At 41.6% G+C, this 23,766-nt stretch overlaps 1 protein-coding gene across 3 annotated transcripts in view; it reads right to left on the reverse strand.

Moving 5' to 3' along the window:
* Positions 1 to 23,766, reverse strand: part of VEPH1 (ventricular zone expressed PH domain containing 1) — a 224,923-nt gene that overhangs the window by 17,448 nt on the left and 183,709 nt on the right. For all 3 annotated transcript variants that reach the window (XM_087870310.1, XM_045811893.2, XM_045811845.2), the window contains one exon: positions 14,191 to 14,308. In XM_087870310.1, coding sequence (XP_087726436.1) covers positions 14,191 to 14,308 — 118 coding nt within the window. The remainder of the gene's footprint in view (positions 1 to 14,190; positions 14,309 to 23,766) is intronic.

Consider the following 23,766-nt stretch of genomic DNA (forward strand, 5'->3'; position numbering starts at 1 on the left):
GTCACACAACTCTTTTTTATCTCAAGAGCACTAGAGTTCAATGATTCAAGGTCTCCATCCTGTTTTAGGGTTTCTTGCAATTCTGAATGTGTCTTTAGCCATTTATAACTTATTTAAACAGTACGCTGAATGCCATGCTTACTCACCACTATAGTAGACCACCCAGGGCTATTCCAAAAACTTTCTCTGGGACACGCGTACAGTTTATGGGGTAAGGGCAGTGACTCCGGAGCCAGAGCTCAGCAGAAGTCCAGAATCTGCTACTAAACACCAGACTGGTCTAATGCAAGTTACTTCACTGAGCTTCAGCTTTATCCTCTCTAGAGTTGTCTTGCTTAACAACAGGGCCACCATGGATGGCTGTGCAGGTTGTTCACTGCACAGGAGCATGCAGCCAAGGTGGTGAGGAGAGGCTGAAATTCAGCTTTTCTTTTGCTCTTCAAGCCATACACCCCCAAGTGGATTTCATCCACCATAAATAAAGTGCCATTAAGGTTAACAGTGGCCTTGCTTAACCAAATGCCTGGTATATTGTAAGGGATCAATAAATAGTAGCTACTATCATCGTGGTCATGATATCATCATCATCAACAACATAAAAGGATCATCATCATCCTTTTATTGTGATGATGAACAGATGGTTTTTATAAATACCATATCCTAATGGCTTCAGGATAAAACCTGCCTTCCTCCCTCAAATCAAGACTGAGTGAAATCTACAAGAAGGTGTTAGGAAAGGAGAGAATTCAAGTGAGACAGGAAACACTTTTAAGATTCAAGGTCTTCAGGCTTTGAAGTTAAGGTTTGATAGGCAATTCAAAGAGTCCTAAAAGGGAGGTGAATTCTTCTGCTTTTGTGTAACTAATTCATGTATTCACCAGGACTGCCATTTTCAAGCCAATCCAGTATGGACTGGGCTGCACTGGGAGTGTTTTCCACATCATCTGCAGTTGCTCCCTTTTCTTACAAACTTCCTGCTTGTTCTTATGACAGTGGATGGTAACCTCCATATAAACTACTATCCACATTGCATAGTGACTTCCATCTAGATTTGGAAATCCCTTAAACTGTGTGCTTTTTTGGTTTCTATAACTTTTGTCTTGAAAGCATTGCCCGGTGCATGAAAAAGCCATAATTGGACTGTCATGAATTTCATTTGCGATATTTGAATTCTTAGATATTATTTCCTGATCATTAATGATAAATACCTTCAAAAGAAGACATATTCTGGAAGAAAAAAATATAAATCTCAAATACTTAGTTTTTCAATACAAACAGAGAAAAAGTATTTTTTAAAAAATTTCCCTTGAAATTACTTCTTCTGGAAATTACAACTCCTATACAGTCTGTGGGGAATTTCTTTGTATGCATAGAAAGTCTCAGATTTACTTGAATTCCTTTCCATGGTTTTACTGATTTTTTGTATCGCATGCCAGTTCTAATAAAGCCAATTCTAATTATAGAGGAAATGCTTAAGGAGGGATAGAAGCATTACATGAGGAGGGCATAGAAGCCACATTTAGTAAACCGAGTGTCTGTGGTTTTAGAAATCACTAAGGATCATAACAAATGTCATGTTTCTAATGGGTATCTAGGCAGTGTTTTAAGGTGCCTTATTTCTGTATCAGTAGTGAATGAATGAGGACGCATAATCCAGCATAGATTTTGCAACATTCTACAAGATGCTGTGGGGTTCAGAATAGGACAGACAAACTCAATTTGACAGCAGCCCACTGAGGACACTTTCACATGTAACTGAATGGCTTCCTTCCTCAATAACATTATACCTATCAAAGTGTAGTATACCAAACAAACATGGCGTGCCTGGGTGGCTCAGTCTGTTGAGCATCTCCTTTCCGCTAGGGCTGCGATCCCAGAGTTCCGGGATCGGGCCCCACATTGGGCCCCACATTGGGCTTCCTGCTCAGTGGGGAGTCTGCTTCTCCGCCTGTCCCTCACCCACTCGTGCTCTCTCCCTCTCTCTCTCAAATAAATAAATAAAATCTTTTTAATAAAACAAAGCAAAACAAAAAACGTAGTATGCTTTTTAGGCTCTCCGTCTGTCACTGAAATGTTGATCTAAAGAAGCCTCAGAACTACTATTTTATAAGCTTATGGAGCAATGTCTTCCTCACTGTATTCTGAGGGCCACCTACTTTGGAGTTACTTGCTGGTTTGTTAAACTGCATATTCCAACGTACCATCCAAACCTATTGAATCATAATTTTGGGGTGGGGTGAGGGACCTTACATTTTTTTTTTTTAAAGATTTTATTTATTTATTCGACAGAGATAGAGACAGCCAGCGAGAGAGGGAACACAAGCAGGGGGAGTGGGAGAGGAAGAAGCAGGCTCATAGCGGAGGAGCCTGATGTGGGGCTCGATCCCATAACACCGGGATCACGCCCTGAGCCGAAGGCAGACGCTTAACCGCTGTGCCACCCAGGCGCCCCAAGGGGGACCTTACATTTTTAACAAGATCCCTAGGTAATTCTCATGTAGCTGGAGAACTTCTAGGAAATGAAAGCAGCCTCATGGCAGATGAAAGTAATAGGTCACGTAATACACAAAATAGTTAAACTGCAAAACCAATAATGGGAAGAAAATTGTTATGACCTTTCCATGAAATTGAAAAACAGGATAGCGGTATAAGATAATACGCATGTCCTTGGCTTAAATCAGTAGAGTTACAGGAAAAATGCTCGGAATCAATTTTCATGGAATTTGGCTCATTGTATCATCAGTGAAACAAAAATTCTAAAGCCTCTTGCTAAGAAGGTAATCTGTTCAATAGTTCTGTGCAGCAGGCATGATCACCTTTGTGTCTTTATGGGCAGCTAACAGTGAAGGCTGGCCCAGCCGTAACCAGTATGACTGAGAGGGACCAATGGGAAAAGATCAGGGAGAGTGGAAGTGAATGAAGACAATGGCTCAATTTGAGGATGGAACTTTGAATGAGAAAGGGTTCCACACACATTTCTTATGTTGGGTCTACACTGCCATTCCATTAATTTAGATCTCATGGATAGGTCTTGCTGGGAAAACTGGCCATAGGATTTAGACAGTTGTAAATGTGGAGTGCTTTCCCACACTGCCTGTGTACCCTGCTCTCCTCGAGCAGGGAAAGAGAGAGCTGACATACTTACTTGTCAGCTTGTTTGGGTCGTGCAAGTCGAGCACATCCTAGCCATTGACCCAGCCCCCTGTACATTCATGGTATATTAGAACATCTTAAGGTGTTGTCTACCATGCTTCTGTAGAATGATTTAACACAGTTCCATCAGTTGTGGTTCAAACCTTTTGGCAATAAATAGAAATCTTACAATATCTGCATTGGAAGCTGTGTGTGAGATAGATATATATAAGTTTATATCTCACTTTCTGTTAAACAAAATAATTTCCCATATTACTTTTGAAAAGAACTTATTTAAGAAGATGTTATCTATTCAAAGAATACATTTGGCACAAAAATTACACTGGAAATGTTATCCTATGAATACCTTTGTCTCTTAAAATGAATCACTGTGAATTCATTAATTTGTTTTGTGTCACCATTTGCCTGAGAAAAATTTTACTAAAAATTTTCTGAGATGATACAAACTTCGGACGTTCACTTATTTGGTAAATATTTACTGAGCACTGTGTGCTAGGGGCTGACGATGGATGGATGAGGAGAGTTCCCTTCATAGAATTTACTGTTTACCGGAGGAAATAGACATTAATAAAATAACTACATATAAAAAACAAAACAAAACAAGACAGCAGGTGTAACAATTCTCATGAGAAGAAGTCTGAAGGGCTTTGAGGACCTGAGAGGCCACAGAAGGCTTCCCTGTGGCAGTGAATTTGAATTGTAATGGGAAGGCTAAGATCTCTATTAACCAGATGAGGAGGGGAGAAAGGGCACTCCATACAAAAGCCCAGAAGCAGGAAGAAGTATGGCGTGTATGAGAAACTGAAAGAAGATCCTTCTAGTCCGAGCAGAGAGAGAATAGATGACATAGGGGACAAGATGAGGCTGCAGAGGACGAGAGAGACCATTGCATGTGAGGCTGTGAGGGGCGTATTATAGAGTCTGGTCTTTAAGCTAAGAGCTGTGCGAAGCTGTTGTAAGGTTTCACGCAGCGGGGGTGGAACCATCAGAGTTGCGCTTTGATGAGACCATTCTGGCTGCAGCATGCGAGGCCAATGGAAGCGTCCAGAGTAGCTTAGTTAGGAGGCTATGTCCATTATTTTAGGTAAGAGGTGATAGTGTCTTTGTTCTATGTGATGGAGAGAAGCAGACAGAGTTGAGAGCCATTGAGAAGGTCAAACCCACAGTGCGGGGTGAGGGACAGGGTGGAGGTAGGGAGAGGGCAGCAGGTCTCTGACTGGTGCTGTGGAATGACCGTTGTTATACTTACTCACATAGAGAATGCTGGAAGAGAACAGCCTTTTTCAGGGGCAAAGGTGGGACCACCATGAGTTTAATTTAAATGAAACGAGTATGAGATGCATTTGAAGCAGCCCAGTAGGCGATGGAAGGTGTAAGTCCAGAGGCGGGAGGAGAGGCCAGCAGTGCAGACATACATGCGGAAGTGGTCTCAGAGAAGCGGCTGCCGAAGCTGCAGACCCCGGGAAGGCTCACCGTGGAGACAGTGTACGGTGAGGAGGACAGGGCTCTCCGCCATGAATATCTGGATGGGGGAAGGCGGCCCAGAAAGGGGGCTGAGAAGGAATATCTGGAGAGTAGGAAGGAAACCAGAGCGCTGCATCACACAGCTAAGGGGAGAGAATGTTGGAAGGAGGTGGAAGGGGTCAGCAGACCTGAGCGCTGCTCAAAGTCAGTAATGCAAGGACTGAGGCACACACAGTGCATGAGAGGGCGGCCTGAACCTGGCTGACTCCGAATCTGGCTAGATTAGAGAGGGTTGGGTCAGGAGGGGAAAGTGGCAAAGGAATGCAGAGAGAGCACTGACACCTCTTTAGTCTTAGAGGAGGTGAGCGGTGGGGAAATAGGTGGAGGGAAAGGAGAAGATAAGCCACAGTGCACGTATAAAAGTCGGTGGGCGTCATCTGGACCTGGACTCTTGTTCGTTGGGAGTTTTTTGATTCCTGCAATTCCCTTCCCAGGGGAATTCTACCAAACATTGAAAGAAGAATTAGTACCTATTCTTCTGAAGCTGTTTCAAAAAATAGAAACAGAAGGAAAACGTCCAAACTCCTTCTATGAGGCCAGCATTACCTTGATCCTAAAACCAGACAAAGACCTCATCAAAAGGGAGAATTACAGACCAATATCCCTGAGGAACATGGATGCAAAAATTCTCACCAAGATCCTGGCCAATAGGATCCGACAGTACATTAAAACGCTTGTTCGCCACAACCAAGTGGGATTTACTTCTGGGCTGCAAGGATGGTTCAACATCCACAAATCAATCAGTGTGATAAACCACATTAATAGAAGAAAGGACAAGAACCATATGATCCTCTCAATTAATACAGAAAAAGCACTTGACAAAACACAGCATCCTTCTTGGATTAAAACTCTCCACAGTGTAGGGAGAGAGGGTACATACCTCAATATCATAAAATTCATCTATGAAAAGCCCCCAGCGAATGTCGTTCTCAATGGGGAAAAACAGAGCTTTTCCCCTAAGGTTAGGAACACGACAGGATGCCTAATCTCACCATTATTGTTTAACATAGTACTAGAAGTCCTAGCCTCAACAATAAGACAACAAAAAGAAATAAAAGGCGTTCAAATTGGCAAAAAGGAAGTCAAACTCCCACGCTTCGCAGATGACATGGTATTTTATGTGGAAAAGCCAAAAGACTCCACCCAAAAATTGCTAGATCTCATACAGAAATTCAGCAGTGTGGTAGGATATAAACTCGATGCACAGAAATCAGGTTGCATTTCTACACACTAACAATGAGACAAAAGAAAGAGAAATTAAGGAATCAATCCCATTTAGTATTGTACCAAAAACCATAAGATACCTAGGAATAAGCCTAACCAAAGAGGTAAAGGATCTGTACTCTGAAAACTATAGAACACTTATGAAAGAAATTGAGGAAGACACAAAGAAATGGAAAAACATTCCATGCTCATGGGTTAGAAGAATAAATATTGTTAAAATGTCTATGCTGCCCAGAGCAATCTACATATTCAATGTAATCCCTATCAACATTTTTCACAGAGCTGGAACAAATAGTCCTAAAATTTGTATGCAACCAGAAAAGACCCCAAATAGCCATAGGAATGTTGAAAAAGAAAACCAAAGCTGGTAGCATCACAATTCCAGGCTTCAAGTTCTATTACAAAGCTATAATCATCAAGATAATATGTTACTAGCACAAAAACAGACACATAGATCTATGGAAAAGAATAGAGAACCCAGAAATGGACGCTCAACTCTATGGTCAACTAATTTTCAACAAAGCAAGAAAGAATATCCAACGGGAAAAGGACAGTCTCTTCAACAAATGGTGTTGGGAAAATTGGACAGCCACATGTAGAAGAATAAAACTGGACCATTTCCTTATACCATACAAAGATAAACTCAAAATGGATGAAAGACCTAAATGTGAGGTAGGAATCCATCAAAACCCTAGAAGAGAACACAGGCAGCAACTTTTTGACCTCAGCTGCAGCAACTTCTTGCTGGACACATCTCCAAAGGCAAGGGAAACAAAAGAAAAAATGAACTCAAGACTTCATCAAGATAAAAAGCTTTTGCACAGCAAAGGAAACAGTTGACAAAACCAAAACACAACCTAAAGAATGGGAGAAGCTTTTTAGAAATGTCTTAGCAGATAAAGGGTTAGTACCCAAGATCTATAAAGAACTTATCAAACTCAACACCTAAAAAGCAAAAAATCCAGTCAAGAAATGGGCAGAAGACATGAACAGACATTTCTCCAAAGAAGACATACAAATGGCTGACAGACACATGAAAAAATACTCACCATCCCTCAGCATCGGGGAAATACAAATCAAAACCACAATGAGATACCACCTCACACCAGTCAGAATGACTAAAATTAAGCTAGAAAACAACAGATGTTGGTGAGGATGCAGAGAAAGGGGAGCCCTCCTACACTGTTGGTGGAAATGTAAGCTGGTATAGCCACTCTAGAAAACAGTATGGAGATTCCTCAAGAAGTAAAAAATAGAGCTCCCCTATGACTCAGCTATTGCACTATGAGGTATTTACCCAAAGGATACAAATGTGATTTGAAGGGTCACCTGCACCCCAATGTTTATAGCAGCAATGTCCACAATAGCCAAACTATGGAAAGAGCCCAGATGTCCATCGACAGATGAATAGATAAAGCAGTGGTACACACACACACACACACACACACACACACACACACACACACACAGGAATATTACTCAGCCATCAGAAAGGATGAAATCTTACCATTTACAAAGAAGTGGATGGAACTGGAGGGTATTATGCTAAGCCAAATAAGCCAATCAGAGAAAGACAATATCATATAGTTTTACTCATATGTGGAATTTAAGAAACAAAACAGGATCGTACGGGAAGTGAGGGAAAAATGAAATAAGACAAAATCAGAGAGGGAGGCAAAGCATAAGAGACTCTTAACTCTAAGAAACAAATAGGGTTGCTTGAGGGGAGGTGGGTAGGGGGATGGGGTAACTGGGTGATGGGCATTAAGGAGGGCATGTGATGTAATGAACACTGGGTGTTACATGCAATGGATGAATAACTGAACTCTACATTTGAAACTAATGATACACTATACGGTAACTAATTGAGTTTAAATAAAACAAGTTTTTAAAAAAGCCAATGGGAGGATTCAGTTGGGAGGAAGAAACAGAATAGGTAAGAAAGTGTCATGTATAGGAGAAGGTGGGAAGGATGAGATCCTACACAGAATATTACCACCCTCTTGAGTATTTGATGACTTTATTTTCTGTGGCTGCTAAAAGCACCTGCATGTCATTTATAAAGGTGAGTTTGTGGCTGAAAAACAAATTTGTTTCCTAATGTGTTTATATAGGTAAATAAAAAGTTAGGGTTATTCTGAAAGGTGATGACTAGAGTTCTTTTGAAATATATTAAGTGCTTTGGGGTGTCTGGGTGGTTCAGTCAGTTAAGCGTCTGCCTTCGGCTCAGGTCACGATCCCCGGGTCCTGGGATTGAGCCCCGCATCGGTCTCCCTGCTCAGCGGGGAGTCTGCTCCTCCCTCTCCCTCTGCCTGCCTCTCCCCCTGCTTGTGCTCTTTCTCTCTATCAAATAAATAAATAAAATCTTAAAAAAAAAAGAAATATATTAAGTGCTTTATTTAGGAGCTACATAAAAATTCTTTAAATCAATGTTATCTTAAGCCGGTATAGTGATAAGAGATTAGTTTACTCACTCCAGTCTGCCTTTTGAAGGCATGCTTCTCCTCCCCCATAGATTGGCTGGACTCAAAGCATTCTCCAAGTGGAAAAGGACACATTTCCATGCACGATGATTTATTTGTGGAGAACCATGGGGTGACTAATGCTTGGCTGCCAGTATAAGCCTATCAGACAGTTTTATCCTATTTCAAGATAAGATTGTTGACCCCATATGAAAAGGCAGAAGGATTAGGAAAATGACGGGACACGAAGAATAGAAATTAGCCCCTGAAGGGCGCTAATCTTAGGTTATTTCCCATTGAGGCTCACGTGTTACTAGCAAGTTTACTATGGACTCTGTGTGTATTGAGACCTTTTAGTAAAATATTAGAATTGGGTAGGTTAAAATCCTGTGCACGGCAACATTTTCTTCTTATAAACATTAATTTTTCAAAAGTTGCTACTTTAAGGTTTCAGTTCAGTGTTTATTTAATCTTGAGAAAGTATTAGATTTTAAAGTTACATTTTAAAACAAAGCCTGTATTTTCCATAGTCATCCTATCACTTACATTATTATCTGCGAATTACTCAATAGTCCACCCATATGCCAAATACTTGTTGACCACTACTGTATGCTGGGTACTGGGTAGGGCATACAAGGATGAACAAACCATAGCTCCTCTCCTCTCGTTCAATGTCTAGTGGGGGAGATTGATAACAACATGCTGTGGCCATTGCAGAAGTGTGGGCCGAGAACAGAAAGAACAGAGGAGAGGACTTTATTATCTGGGGGGGGGGAATGGTGTGTCAGTGTATACCACTGTGTGTGCCCACATGCAAGCATGTGTGTGTTGTGAGAGAGAGGTGTGAGTGTGTGGGAAGGTTTAAAAAGGAGAGGCATGCCCATGCCAGAAAGGCATAAAACAGGAAAATGGGAAGAAGGGGATAAGGAAAATGACTTCAGGATAATGATTTATCTGAGTCAATATGAGGGTCTTCATTTTGTCATTAATAGAAAGTATCTTTGCACAACAAGCTGGGGTTCAATTTTACGTAGGGAAGGCATACTCAGTAGTCACTGACAGTATATAGACAAGAACACAGCACCACATCACTTTTAGAGCTCTACCAACACTGAGCACGTAAGACCATGTTCTCACACAGGTAGCAGGAGGGAAGGCCTCACCTGACAAACCTAGCCACCACGCAAATCCAACACGGGGTTTTCTTTTTGTCACCTCCAAAATACTGTGAAAGTCGACAATGAAATTCAATGGAAAAGGTTCATATTAATGGATTCACAAAGCTATTTGCGGCCTCTGGCTTGGGTCCTCGGAGGTCATTGAGCCCATTCTCACATTGGCATCTGGAGTGGAGAATTATCCAGCCCACGCTGAAGGTGTCCAGCAAAGGAAAGCCACAACTGCCATTACCAGTTAGCTAGCAGTGTGTGAAGAAAATCTTACAAGAGGCCTTTCTTTACTTGATATCATTTTGAAACCATCGCTATCTGCCCGTGTGATCAAACGGATAGCATGCATTTATAGCATAAATATTTGAAATCAAGTTCTAAAGAGGAATCCTGATAGAAGGTCTTCTGAAAAAAAAAGCTTTCATTTTCTTTCAGAGGCTAAGGAGACCTCCTACGGACCAGCACAGTCAACAATTAAATAGCTGGTGACTAAGAGCTTAATCACACGGGGGCGTGCTCCAATTTACAGAGGAGGACACCGGGGCCAAAACTGAGATGACTCTAAGTTATTTTTTGTAGGGTGTAAGAACAAAGGCGTCCCATGTGTCTCAAGAAAGAAGAAAGTCACGACCTAGTTCTTCCTCCTCCTTCTGACAAATGTGATGGAACAGAGAGCCAGATGTGTTCCAGGACAGTCAAGCTGACTCACTGTTACTGCTAACAGGCACTCGCAGTTCCAACGCATGAGGGCAACTGATAAAGGGGATTTGCTAGGTTTTCCAGAAGGAAGTTCTGTTCTGTTCTACTCACTTGCTCAATCTCTATTCTCTCATTCATGTGGAGTAATGGGATTGGCAATAAACACCACCAGGCAAATCTCAGAGGATTCTTGAGTTATTTCAGTGATTTGCTAATTCTCTACTCTGTACTTTTATAAAGTGATTATTGGAAACTGAATCAGCAGTTGGAGGGATTGGAAATAGCTTTCACTGCAACCATTTCCCTCACGTAATCATTTCCCACACACGATCATACCAAAGTCCCTGTTCTTCTTTAAGGGCAATAGGTCAGTAGGGAGGTAGATATTATAACATCGTGGAATAATTGGTCTTGGAATTTCAAATAGTCCATGTCCTTAACTTGGATTTGCCCAAGAGGTGGAAATTTCAGGTTCAGCAATTAATCTGCGTTAAATTTTGTTTCGACCCCTTGGTAGTTATGTGACCTTGGGAAAATTACTTCACCTCTTTGTGTTTCAGTCTCCTTCTCTGTAAAATGGAGTCAATAATAATGAGAAAAATGCTTAGCTTATAGTTAGCATGATAAATGACAGCAATTATAATACTTTTAGGACCCTTAGACTATTCTAGCATTCATTTTCCTCTGAGTTCATCTGTACCTAACTGGATTCAAAGTGTATTTTACTGACTACCAGATATTACATGCCTGTGAATTTCTGTATGTTGATAGGGGTGTTAGTGGGTGATAAGACTTTGATCTGAAGCAGGGAATGTACTTAAGTGACTGTGTAATGCTGTCAATTTCTGAACAAGTCCCATAGTTTAGGGTATACACTGTTAAGAAAGATTTATATTTTAGGGTGTCTTTCCTGATGTCTAATTGAAATTTTCTAAAAGCCTCATGTTTTATTCCTCATTCATGGAGATGTCGAAGCATCTTTTATTTTACACTGGAACAATGAATACTTGACAGCAATTGTTGTATCATTTGTCAGTACTTAAAAAAAAACCCATCCAAATCCATTTTTTAAAATTTCTTTTGTCTTAGACTTCAATCCTACTTCTTTAAACCCCTCCTCTCTGAGGCTAAACCCTGGGAGGGGCATCTGGATCCTGTGGGGGCACTGATTAAAACCCGGAACGGTAACAAGACTCAGGCACAGTATGTCAGGTGCTAAGTTAGGGAAGTCGGCCATTTGTTTTATATATAGTGACTTCTCTCAAGGTGGAAAGAAGCACCAACCTTCATTTACCAGATTCACGATGCACTGGGTTGGGTATAGTGATATATTTGATTTGATTAACACATAATCACAGTCTTGAAACATCTTACTTTAAGATTTGAGGCGTATTTGATTTTGCCATTCCCCAATATTATTCATTCATTCACTCACTCAGCAAGTATCCATTGCCTGCCATAAACATACAAGGGTGTGTGCTAGACTTTTCCATATATGCTGTCTGGCCCTAACTGGATTACGAATCCTTTCAGAGCAGAGATCTTGCACCTTACTCATATTTTATCCCAAGCCTCAGAAGACATTCAACCAATGCAACAAATGTACTTTACGTAAATGAACAGTGGGATGCAGGTACAACGCTTGCTGTGCAGAACCAAATAATAAAATAGTTATTCTTATTTATTTCTCAATCATATTTAAATTCAAAATTTAAGAACATGAATGCAGACACGGTCTCCATGAATAATATGTGTCAGCAGTATTATGTTAGACCTTTCACTTATATGAAATGTGTAATCTATATGCTTATATAAAAACAAGATGAGATCAACAACCTACATAAATTTTTCAGGGAGTCAAGAGTTTGTGGTGAAAAGAGGGGCGCCTGGGTGGCACAGCGGTTAAGCGTCTGCCTTCGGTCCAGGGCGTGATCCCGGCATTATGGGATCGAGCCCCACATCAGGCTCCTCCACTGTGAGCCTGCTTCTTCCTCTCCCACTCCCCCTGCTTGTGTTCCCTCTCTCGCTGGCTGTCTCTATCCTGTCGAATAAATAAATAAAATCTTTAAAAAAAAAAAAAGAGTTTGTGGTGAAAAGAATAGTTTAAAATAGGATTTCTTGCAGGCTTGCGTCCCCTTTCATGTAGCAAAAGGAAATGAGCAAAGAAATCTAAGCACACTGAAGGCTTCAGGGCCAAGCATTTTGATTCAATATGTTCTGCTATAAAATTGTTGGCCTTGTTTGAGTCTTTATTGCTGTATGTTCTCAGTCTATATTTAACTGTGAGAAACACAAGTAAGAAAGAGTAAATTGCAAAATGTTCTTTTCAAGTGTATGGCAGCGAATTTGAGAAAACATATATTAAAGGAACACTTTGTGTTTTTAACTCCCAGCCCTTTTTCTGAGGCCTCCATTGGCCAGAAACGATGAAATATTTATTGAACTAAGGACTCAGCTGACTTGGAATGAGAATTCCTAAGGGTCTCTCAGAGCCCCCTAAGATAAGTGCCTTACTTCTCCATGCTCTCCAATAAAGTTTCTTTCGCGCTCTGTCTTTTTCAGCAGTGAAATAAAGTCTAATTAGACAGTTTTATAATGGAGACTTTCAACTCCCCAATTCCTTATTTGCTCAAATTAACTTTTTAAAATTGGGGTGTTCACTCTGGCATCCGCTCAACAAGGATTGTAATCAGCCAACAATCTGCCTCACATAGGCCGTCCTCCTTCGCTGCCAGCATCCTCCAGCCATACCTTTTCCGTGGGGTAATACATTTTTATTGGTGCCTCTCTGTGAGTCCCCCTCAGCTCCATCTGGGCAAATAAACACACTTTTTTTTTTTGTTTCCATTCAGCCTTACCTTCTCGGCAGTTAGCAAGAGAATAGACTTGCCACAATGGGTAATCTTGAAGAGGCCCCCAAATCCTAACAGGAAAGGAACAGGTATGGGGGTGTCATCTGCGGCTCTCTAAAGAAAGGCTCACCTACAAAGTGGCTTTGGGCTCAACAGGGTTTGAACACTGTTCTCTTGGTTGAAAGTGCAGTTCCTGAGCAGGGTCTGTGTTGAGAACTCTGGGTCCTCTCAGAAGGCAAATGAGTGATGAAATATTCCATTTCCAAAGACAGCATAACTTTCTGAAGACAGACTCATCAACCGAATTCCACTGGTCAGATTGGGACAAGTGTAACCAGGAGGCAGAGTGGTGGGATGGTTATGAGCATGGGCCCTGGAGTCAGTCGGGTTCAAATCCTGCTGCTCTTAATTTATTACCTGTGTGACCTCAGTTAATCAAATTGCTCTGTGCCTCAGTTTCCCCATCAGTAAAGTGGAGATAATATTAGTACCAACCTGATAAGATCATTGTAAGGGTTAATGAGCTATATCTCATATGTTTAGCATAGGGTGTGGCTCATATTCACTAATAATTATTATTTTTAGGCAAGGTCAGTAGACCAAATTCCTTGGGCAGCAGAAAGGGCGGGAGAGGGCGACTAACAGCTAGGAGGGAACTCTTCAAATAGTTCCTCACTCTTTAAATGTTTCACTTTTTACGTAGCGCCGCCATGGAGCAGGAGTGTGCGGGATGACCACGAGATGACAGGGCTTGCGCATGCGTTCACCCTTCAGTCCGGTCTCCTTCCCTTGGGGCTTTTGAGAGCATGCTTGTCTTTCTCTAAGCCTCAGGGTCATCTGGGGTAGGGAAGGTGTTGCTTCTCTGGCTCATTTCTGGTTTATGTTTCTCTCTCTCTCTCTCCACCTCTTCCCTTTCTCTCAGTCCCACTTTGGTGGGACACCTTTCTCAGCGTGAGGCAGAGGTGATCCGGCACCCCCCTGTGCATTACTACAGCTCAGGAGGAAGGACGAAGGCCAGCCAGAATGGCAGGGCTCATAGGGCCCTGTGGATCCCAGGGGCGCGAGCGATTCTGGGCAGCAAGAGGAAGGGAGGGAGGGCTCTCTCACCGGTCGCTTTCTCAGGATTGTTGCACATGAAGCATTGCCACGCTCCTGCTGCTTCGCTGAAGCCAAAGACATCAAAGAATCTCACTTCTTCCAGATGGAGCTGTACCTGGTCCAGATCCTGTTCCGGGAACACAGAGCACAAAGAACTCATAAGCTGATGTGGGACTGAAAGAAGGGGTACAGGAGCAAGGTGGCCGGTGCTCTGACACAGAGCTAAGGACAAGGAGGGAGCGGTGAGAAGACCTCTCTTGGCCCATCCTGCACGACAGCAGCCACCTCAAACCCTTCCAAGGAGTTCTCTTAAATATGGAAGGCAGTGAGCATGGGCTCCGGGGTTGGGCACCAACACCTGGGGTGAGGCCTGACGTGGCCTAGCATTTTCTTGCATCTAATGGCAGCTCTGGAATTTCTAAAAAGGAGGGGCAGCCACGTGGCAGTGTGGTTGAAAGGAATGTTGCAGGGGAGTTTGTCTTTTATTCACACTTGGCATAAAATTGAGAATCGACTATCCATATCAAAAACTTATTTTTATTAGGTTGGTTTGGCAGGGGGCTGATGGGAAATATGTGGGAGAGGGCTTAATCCCTCAGCTCTCGGCTCTGGCACTGTGTTAGCTCTACCTTTTATCTTAAAAGTATCTGCAGATCTTGCTTTATATTCTATGATATGGCTGGATTGGTTTTAATGGAAAATAATGTCTTACATTACTTATCAGTAAATTAATTAATTTCCTCCCTCCCAATAGCTGAGTTGAATTGACGGACCAAGAAGACCATCTCTGTCTTGTGTGTCCTGTGGCATCGTGCCAATGCGTTCCTGTTTAAGAGGCAGTGGAGAGAGGCTCCATTACACTGGAAATGGATGGAAGACGATTAGCCTAACCAAATTAAACAGCTCTACCGTCCTCCTGAGGCTTTCCTATTATGTAAATGACTTGTAGCCTCTGCTACAGGGTGGTCAGAGCCGCACTCTTAAAAGCATGCTTTCCTAAGAGGGATTTAATGTCTTTGCCAGGTAGCCTTCCACGTGCCCGGCTGACTGACGTGTTTGTCCTCTGTTGAGTTGTGACTTTCTTCCCCTTCCTCTGGTCCACACACTCTGATCCTCTACGCAGAGTAACGGCACTTAGTAAGCCCAAGAGCCCAGGGATGCGGGCACTGCGTGTGTGCTGCTGACGGTGGATCCGAAGTAGAGAATGGGCAAGTGGCTCCCTAGTTCCTACTCCAAAGTTCCTGTTTCCCAGCTCTGCATTTTTTGACGGAGGTGAGAAACACACCAAACTCTAAGCTCCTTGAGAGAATAAACATCTACGTTGTTCACAGTTGTAGCCCCAGAATCTAGTCCAACATCAGGAATGGATTAACGGCATCGGCTTGCAAGCCCAGTGCAAAGTTTTCCAATGAACTATATGAAAGTATTATGAACATTTAAAGGGGATTCTTTTAAGAGAACATTTACACTCACTGGAACATAAACACGATGAAGGCAGGGATTTTCTCTGTTAGATCGGCTGCTGTGATCTCAGCACTAAAAATGCCTCTCACATAAGCAAGCATTAAATAAATATTTGTGGAATAATGAAAGGCATAAACTTGGACTAGAAATACATACTTTTCAGCACTCTTTATTAAGACCATTACGGCTTGTGTTCTGGAATTGGACAGGCTCAACATGCTGAATACGACATTTTGAGTTGCTAACATTTAATACCATTTTTTTTTTTAAAGCAAGTTCCCAAGATAAGACTGAAGAAGCACCTGGGAGTTTTGCAGGTTTCAAAGGATGAAATCTATATTAAAATGTGTGGGGAAAAAGCAGATGTTCATAAATACCGGTTTCAAAACTGCTAAGTCTCTGAAGTCTATGCCTGGTCATTGGCATGCTCATCACTTCTCTATTTCTCACACAACTAAGGATCAATTTTTCATTCACCACAAACACTGCTAACAAACAAAGTACTTAAAATAATACGTAAGGGTTCCTTTATTTTTCCTGTTCTGAGACAGAAATGTCCCAGGTTGTTGCCTATAATCCACATTTGTCTTGGCAAAAAGTTTCTTGAAAAGTTTAGGACAGATGGCAAGCTACATCCCGGTATTCAAGCTCTGAAGTCAAAAGCAGGCTTACTTCTTCAGAGGGTTCAGGTGTGCAGAGGGAACTGACTGGAGAAGATGAACGGTAATTCTATAAACAGTTGAAATCAGCAATAACAGTCAAATTTGAATACAGATAGATGAAACACATGTAGCTCTAAATATTGTTGGAAGATCAAGACAAAATCAATCACAAGATAAGCAAACAAAACCCATCAACTAGTCACACCTAATTTTGGAATTTTGGTTTCCTGTTTGTGCTTGAGGTCATCATTTCTCTTTCCTACTTATCTTCTTTACCCTTCTGGGTCCTATAGCTTCCCAGGCCTTGCCCAAGATTGCTTATATGGCTTTTTTTTTCTTTAATGCAAGAGAACTAAAACTGATTTGTTTAGAGAATTACAAGCTTCTTTTAAAACAATAGACTCCAGGAGAATAACAAAAAGCATGCATATCTAAGTACAGTCCCTCTCTGAGTACTTTAGTTCAATGAGATTATGGCAGACAGACCCTAGGGTGACTCCCCAATAATTCCCATCTCCTGGTATTCGTCTGCTCATGTAATCCCTTTCCCTTGAGTGTAGGAGAGACCCGTGACGTGCTTCTGAGAAAATGGCCAAAATGGTAAGATATCAATCCCATGTTTACGTTATTATGTATATACACACACACACACATACCACATACACACACAGACCTATCTTGTTAGCAGATGCAGAGGGAGATTTTCCTGCTGGCCTTGAGGAAGCAAGCTGCCATGCTGTGAAGTCCCCATGGAGAGTTACACATGCCAGATAACTGTGGGTGGCCTCTAGGACCTAAGGGCAGCCTTCAACCAATACCCGGTACAAGTTCCAGCTCTTTAGTCCTACCACCCCAAATCAATGATATCTGCCAACAACCTAAGCACTTTTGGAAGCAGACCCTTCCCATTCAAACCTCCAAATGATACCACAGCCCAACCAATATCTTGATTTTGCAGCCTTGAGACCTTGAGCAGAAGACCCGGCTAAGTCGCAGACTCCTGACCCAAGGAAACTGTGAGATAACAGATGTTGTTTTAAGCTGCTAGGTTTTGGTAATTTGTTATGCAGCACTAAGACTCAATACTGACTTGTGCCATGAAGAAGGGAAGTGACAGATACCCTATTGGCCAATTCTCAATGAAAATGATGATTCTACTTAGAAGGGTCACATTCTTCTGAGAACACTCCAAATCGGGCCTCAATAAAACCAGAAGAACATAAAGAGAAAGATACATAAGCATAGTAAGAATATACTGAAAAAGATTTTCCTGATAAACACCATCTAATTTAAAAGGGATAGAAACCCCTGGAGGAAAAATGATTTTTTAAGCAGCTGATTAAATGAATGTTTCTCCAGTTTTGTTTTGTTTTGTTTTTAATCATTAATGGGAGTAGGAATTTGCAGAACTATATAAAAAGTCTCTTGCAAAGCCTCTTAGGGGAAAAATAAGCCAGATAGCATGGAAAGATGAGAGGATATTTACAACATTATTTTGATGACAGTGACAGCATGAGTCAATGCTATGGATTCCGTAAAAGAGCAAAGTGGCCTCTGGATCTTATAAAGTGGTTGATGTACTGTGAGAGGGTACGGGGAAGCAATTTTCCAGAAATCAGTGAAAGCATACATCTGGAAGAACTTTGGGTTCTGGTACATTTAAATTCTGTTTAAAGCTATTTTTGCACAGATACAAAACATAGGATTGCCTCATGTGCTCTGTTGCCTATGGTTAATAGGATCAACTCTAGGCACATACTTCAAGTATGTTTCAAGAAATGTAAACAAGAGGTTTTTTTTTCCTTTTTTAACGATCTCCAATATTTTCACATAATAAGAGGGCTTTATGTCTTTATGGTTATTTCTAGTGCACAAATTCTAACTCTATGGAGTCCAGGGTGTGCAATAAACTTATCGAAGGAAAAAAATTAATGAAGCATCCTTATACCATTTATCTCTATATTATTTATAATGTCCTACATTGTGCAAGCATAGTGTCTTGTGAGAAACATACTCCATGCTGAATAAACTAGCAAAAGAAACTCTAAAGAATATTTATGCTATAATTTAATTTTTAAATTTATTTCAACTTCTGAAATTTGTAAGTTAATTTTTGTAAGTAAATCCTTGCAAGTAAATTCTTGAATTTAACTTCTAGCAATTAGTATTTATAGCACCTAACGTCAGGAAGCAAGGTTAAATGGAGGGAGGAGACACCATCCTATATTCCAGGATGTGAGACAGTAATGCACTGGGTCCATAGTACTCCTCACAGAGGAAAGCTGGAATACATCTTTGTGTTTAGTTGTGGTCTTCTGGTGTGACTCTTTTGGCTATCAACTGGATTAAAGCCCTTCGGCAAGAAGACTAATTTACTTATTATTTTGTAGCTTCTGAAAATACTAAGTATAGCACTTTGCCCATAAGAGATGTTCAATGAATCTTTTTAAATTTTTGCTAATTGAGACACACAGATTTAACTGTAATTTATATCAAGAGTAGCATTTAGGTTTGGTTTGGTTTTGTTTTGAAGTAGGCTCCATGCCCAGTGTAGAGCCCAATGTGAGGTTTGAACTCATGACTCCGAGATTAAGACCTGAGCTGAAATTAAGAATTGGATGCTAAACGGACTGAGCCACCTAGGCACGCTGGCATTTAGGTTTTTAGTTTTCACATCAATTATGCCCGCTAAGCCCATTCAGAACATTTTTATTTTTACAAAATACACCTACATTTCTATGTGTGTTATAGGAATTCATTTTATTTAATTTTATAAAACAAGTTTCTAGAATAAAATGTTAGAATTGAAGAATGCTTGTCTAAATCCTTTAAAATGGGTTGACTGCTTGTTCTCAGCTTTTCCAAATCACCAGTTCTCGGGAGGTGATGGCATCTGGAATCCCAGGGAAACTTGTTACAAACATCAAACACAGGTTCCATCCCTGGAAGCCTAACCCAATCAGTCTGTGTTTGTGCCCAGGAATTTGCATTTCTAAACAAATCCCCAGGTTATGCTGATGTGCAATGATTGGCAATTAATCCTACATCCTTGGAAACAGATAGGGTGACTGCTTGTTTCCATTAATTGGTATTTGAGGAATTTTTCAATTCTCATGTGCATATGTTCATACTTCTGCACAATAGCTTGGTTTCAAATGACAAAATATACAATCTGGTTGCAAGCGCAAAAATTCCATTCTTGAAGATCAGAGACATTATTATTCTAACTTGTGCAACTTGGAAGGAAGAGAAGAGGTGTGAAAATTGAAGTTGTTGGAGCTCATTTGAAAGTTGGCAGAAGGCTGGGATGTGTGGGGAAGGGGTGGGCAACAGGTGGGAGACAGACTCTGAGCAGAGGTGGTGAGGGGTGCCGCCCCAGAGGCGTGCACAGTGTGATCCAGTGTTTAGTGTGGATGTCGTGCATGAGCTCTGTTCCACTGTCTCTCCTTTTCCTATCCCAGATTAATAAGGGAACTCTAGGTACACACGAGTAGTTGAGGTCAGTGTGGCCAGCTTCTTACTGTCACTATAGATCACGAAATAAACCTGACTTTCTTCCTATCCTTTGAGTCCCATGTGTTGGGAAGAACTGAATTGCTTCTTGGCAAGTCATGGCGATTCTAACCATGGGTCCGGCTCCAAGTGTCTGGAAGAAAGCATGTTTGATTCATCTCACAGAGAAATTCTGACCTCTTTCATGTAAGAACCAACAAATATGATAGAATATTTGATTTGATTCAAAAAGTCAAGTTTTCACACTTGCCTAAGGATCATGAAAAAATAATGTGATTATAAAATGTTGGCAGTAAACATTACAAGTGTTTAAATAAAGCAGTTTATGCCACAGCTAATGTAAGTGCATGGGTTGAGTGGAAAATAAAGGTGGAAAATTGGGTGAAGCTTTATAAATGTTCGATAAACTCATAATGACTTTGTTTTTGTTTTTTTTTTTAAAGATTTTAGTATTTATTTGAGAGAGAGAGAGAGCACAAGCAGGCAGAGAGGCAGAGGGAGAGGGAGAAGCAGACTCCCCGCTGAGCAGGGAGCAGAACTCGGAGCTCAAACCCAGGAGCCTGAGATCATGACCTGAGCTGAAGGCAGACGCCTAACTGACTGTGCCACCCAGGCTTCCCTCGATGATTTTCTTTGTGAACCAAATTTCTTTTAAAATTGAGCCCACTAAAGCCAGCGAAGTAGGTTTTTTTTTTTTTAAAGATTTTATTTATTTATTTGACAGAGATAGAGACAGCCAGCGAGAGAGGGAACACAAGCAGGGGGAGTGGGAGAGGAAGAAGCAGGCTCCCAGCGGAGGAGCCCGATGTGGGGCTCGATCCCATGACGCCAGGATCACGCCCTGAGCCGAAGGCAGACGCTTAACGACTGCGCCACCCAGGCGCCCCCAGCAAAGTAGTTTTAGTCAGAGCGGAAGTAAGGGTATAAGATCACCAGTGTTCAAAACGTCAAGAAAATTTGACACTTCTACAGTGGTGGCAGCAGTAAAATGTAGCCACTGGAACTGTTGGAGTGACAGCCAGCATTCACATGGGATCTCCTTTCATATTGGAAAGCAAAGAATTGCAGTGTTTTTTTTTTCCCCTAACTGACGGTTGTCACCTGAATATATTGAGCACCTCGCACCACCATGTCCAGTAGTCCCCCCTTATCTGTGGTTCTACTCTCCACAGCCGCAGGTCTCCACTGTCAACCCCAGTCCGGAAGCCAACGATCCTCCTTCTGATGTATCATCAGAGGTCAGTCGTAGCCCGATGCTACTCCGTCACACCGCGTGTGCCCTTCACCTCCCTTCGTCTCATCACTAGGGGCTTCAGCATCTCACATTATCATCAGAAGAACGGTGAGTACAGTACGATAAGATATTCTGAGACTTCATTCATGTAAGTTTTATCATAGTACATCATTATATTATTCTATTTCATAATTAGTTATTACTGTTAATCTCTTCCTGTGCCTAAAGGTATGTATGTATAGGGAAAAACCATAGTCTATATTTGGTTCAGTACTACCCATGGTTTCAGGCATCCACTGGGGGTCTTGGAACGTGTCCCTGAGGATGCAGCGGGGTGGGGAACTGCTGTACTACCACCTGGTACTAGACCACAGAGGGTGCTGATAGGAAACACGCTCAGCGAAGGGGCTTTCTTTTTCTCTTTTGGAAATCAATTAGTGAGATAACCATACTCTTCAGCCACGTAGGTTATTTTGTTGGGGGTCCTTCTCTTATTTTTCTGCAGTTATCCCTGATACCACTCATTCCCAGACACTCCTCCTACCTCCCCTTCATGTAAGTTCTCATTCTTTTGGGTCTGATCTATTTCTTTGAACGTGTCTGGATTTTTGAAAAATACGGAGCAAGGTTTAGTGTATTTTTCATTTGCATAAATGATGTTCTGCCATGGACCACGTTCTATTCCTCGCCTGTGTCTGAAGCTCCGCACGTGGAATTGTGCGTGCAGCGTGTGGCCATCTCTGCTACGAAGTGATTTCAGAGCGCACATCTGCCCCCCCCCACCTTTTACTCAGCCCCCCGAGCCCCCATCTGTGCACTCACGTGAACACGCAGCAATGAATATCTTCATACATGTCCCCTGAGGATGTGAGTAAGAATTTTTCTGGGATGATCATTCAGAAGTGGAATCGCTGGATCACAAAGTGTGTTTAAGACTGAAGAGAAAGTATTTTTTTATGTTTCTGCAAAGGCTTTCCGAACAAATTTTACTAAAACTTGGGACTTGGGCTAAAAGAACAAGCTTGAGAAGTTAATTTACGACTAATTAGAAAGTAAGAGACCATCTAGAGAGATTTATCTTCCCAGAAGTATGTGTTTACATCGCAAGGTGGGGATGAGACCCAGGATTTGGAGACATCTTTAAGCTGTCAGGCTGGAGACGCTAGTCTTATCCTTCCCTTGGAGAGATTTATTTATATCTCACAAGGTAGAAGAAATCAGAATCCTTCCCAAGGACCAAAAGTTTTTCTCCCCCTCTCTCAGATGAGTGGGGGTGCTGGCCCTCCTCTGTATAAATATCCAGATCCATATTCTCAGGGTTCCTTTACCTACAGTACAGACCCTAGTATGTGTAGGATGACACCGGTCTCTCATTGTATGTCCCGGGGTTAATAACTGAGGCAAAGGGGAGTTGGTGAGGTTATTTGCTGTAAGTCATCTGCTCTGCTCCAGAAATCTTGTTTGCACAAGGCATTAAAAATGTAACATTATGCATATCCCTACCTTCACTGAGTTCTATTAAATTGTTTCCTGAATGATCCAATTTACCTTCCCGCCAGCACAATATGAAGAATTCCTTTTCTGCATCGCAATGGGAGGCCTTTCTGGGCTCTGAAATTTCTGGAAGGATTACTAACAGTCCTTTCCTAGATCTGAACTAGGCCATGTTTTTGGTGACCACAGTCATATTGGTCTGATTGCATTGGGGGTTGGCAGTAGTCTCCAGTGACTCCTTAAACCACTGCTTCTTAAACCGGGGGGTAGGGGGGGAATCAACCACATTTCTGTGGCAAGCATTGCATTTTTCTTCATCTTTATTGCCTTTTGTTATCATAAGAAGCATTCCAGGTTCTGGGAATCAGACCACCCTTTTTAGGTACAATTATTTTAATACACTAGTACATATCAACATTTGGCCAGGGTCTAGTTTTATTTAAGAACTATCATTTTGTTGGTGTGTTTACTACTTGGAGCGGTTACAAAGGGGCTAAAACTGACTCTGCCATGGATGTATGGAGAAGGCATTGCTTCCCGTGATGTGAGAATTTCAAACGTCTCCACTTAGTTATTCAAGGGGCAGAGCATAGCATTAAGCACTGATGACGTAATCAGAGATCAAGGCAGATGTGGTGTTGAACTATCCCTCACAGAGAAATGGATAAAGTAAACTTGGGTCTATTTACACAATGGAAAACGTTATAGATACTAAAATGAATGAGCTAGCTCCACATGTATGAACAGACAGATATATTTTTAAAGCATAATGGTACGCAGACAAAGGATATTGCAAAAGATATGCGCAATATGAAAACACATATAAAAGTTTAAAACAACAGTACAAAAATAGCCACGGAAATAATACACACCAACCTCAAGATCTTTCTTTTTGTCAAGGGGAATATTTGAAGTAAATATGGAAGAAATGTAAACATCTCTTCTTTTTTTTTTTTTTAAGATTTTTATTTATTTATTTGATAGAGAAAGAGACAGCCAGCAAGAGAGGGAACACAAGCAGGGGGAGTGGGAGAGGAAGACGCAGGCTCCCAGCAGAGGAGCCTGATGTGGGGCTCGATCCGAGGACTCTGGGATCACACCCTGAGCTGAAGGCAGACCCTTAAGGACTGAGCCACCCAGGCACCCCACATCTCTTCTATCTTGTGGTGGGAATGCACTTTTCTGAATTTATGAGCTATTTCATAATTTAATAAAAAT

Source organism: Ursus americanus, chromosome 20, assembly GCF_024610735.1.
Source record: "Ursus americanus isolate L20-20 chromosome 20, mUrsAme1.1.p, whole genome shotgun sequence".
Taxonomy (NCBI): Eukaryota; Metazoa; Chordata; class Mammalia; order Carnivora; family Ursidae; genus Ursus; species Ursus americanus.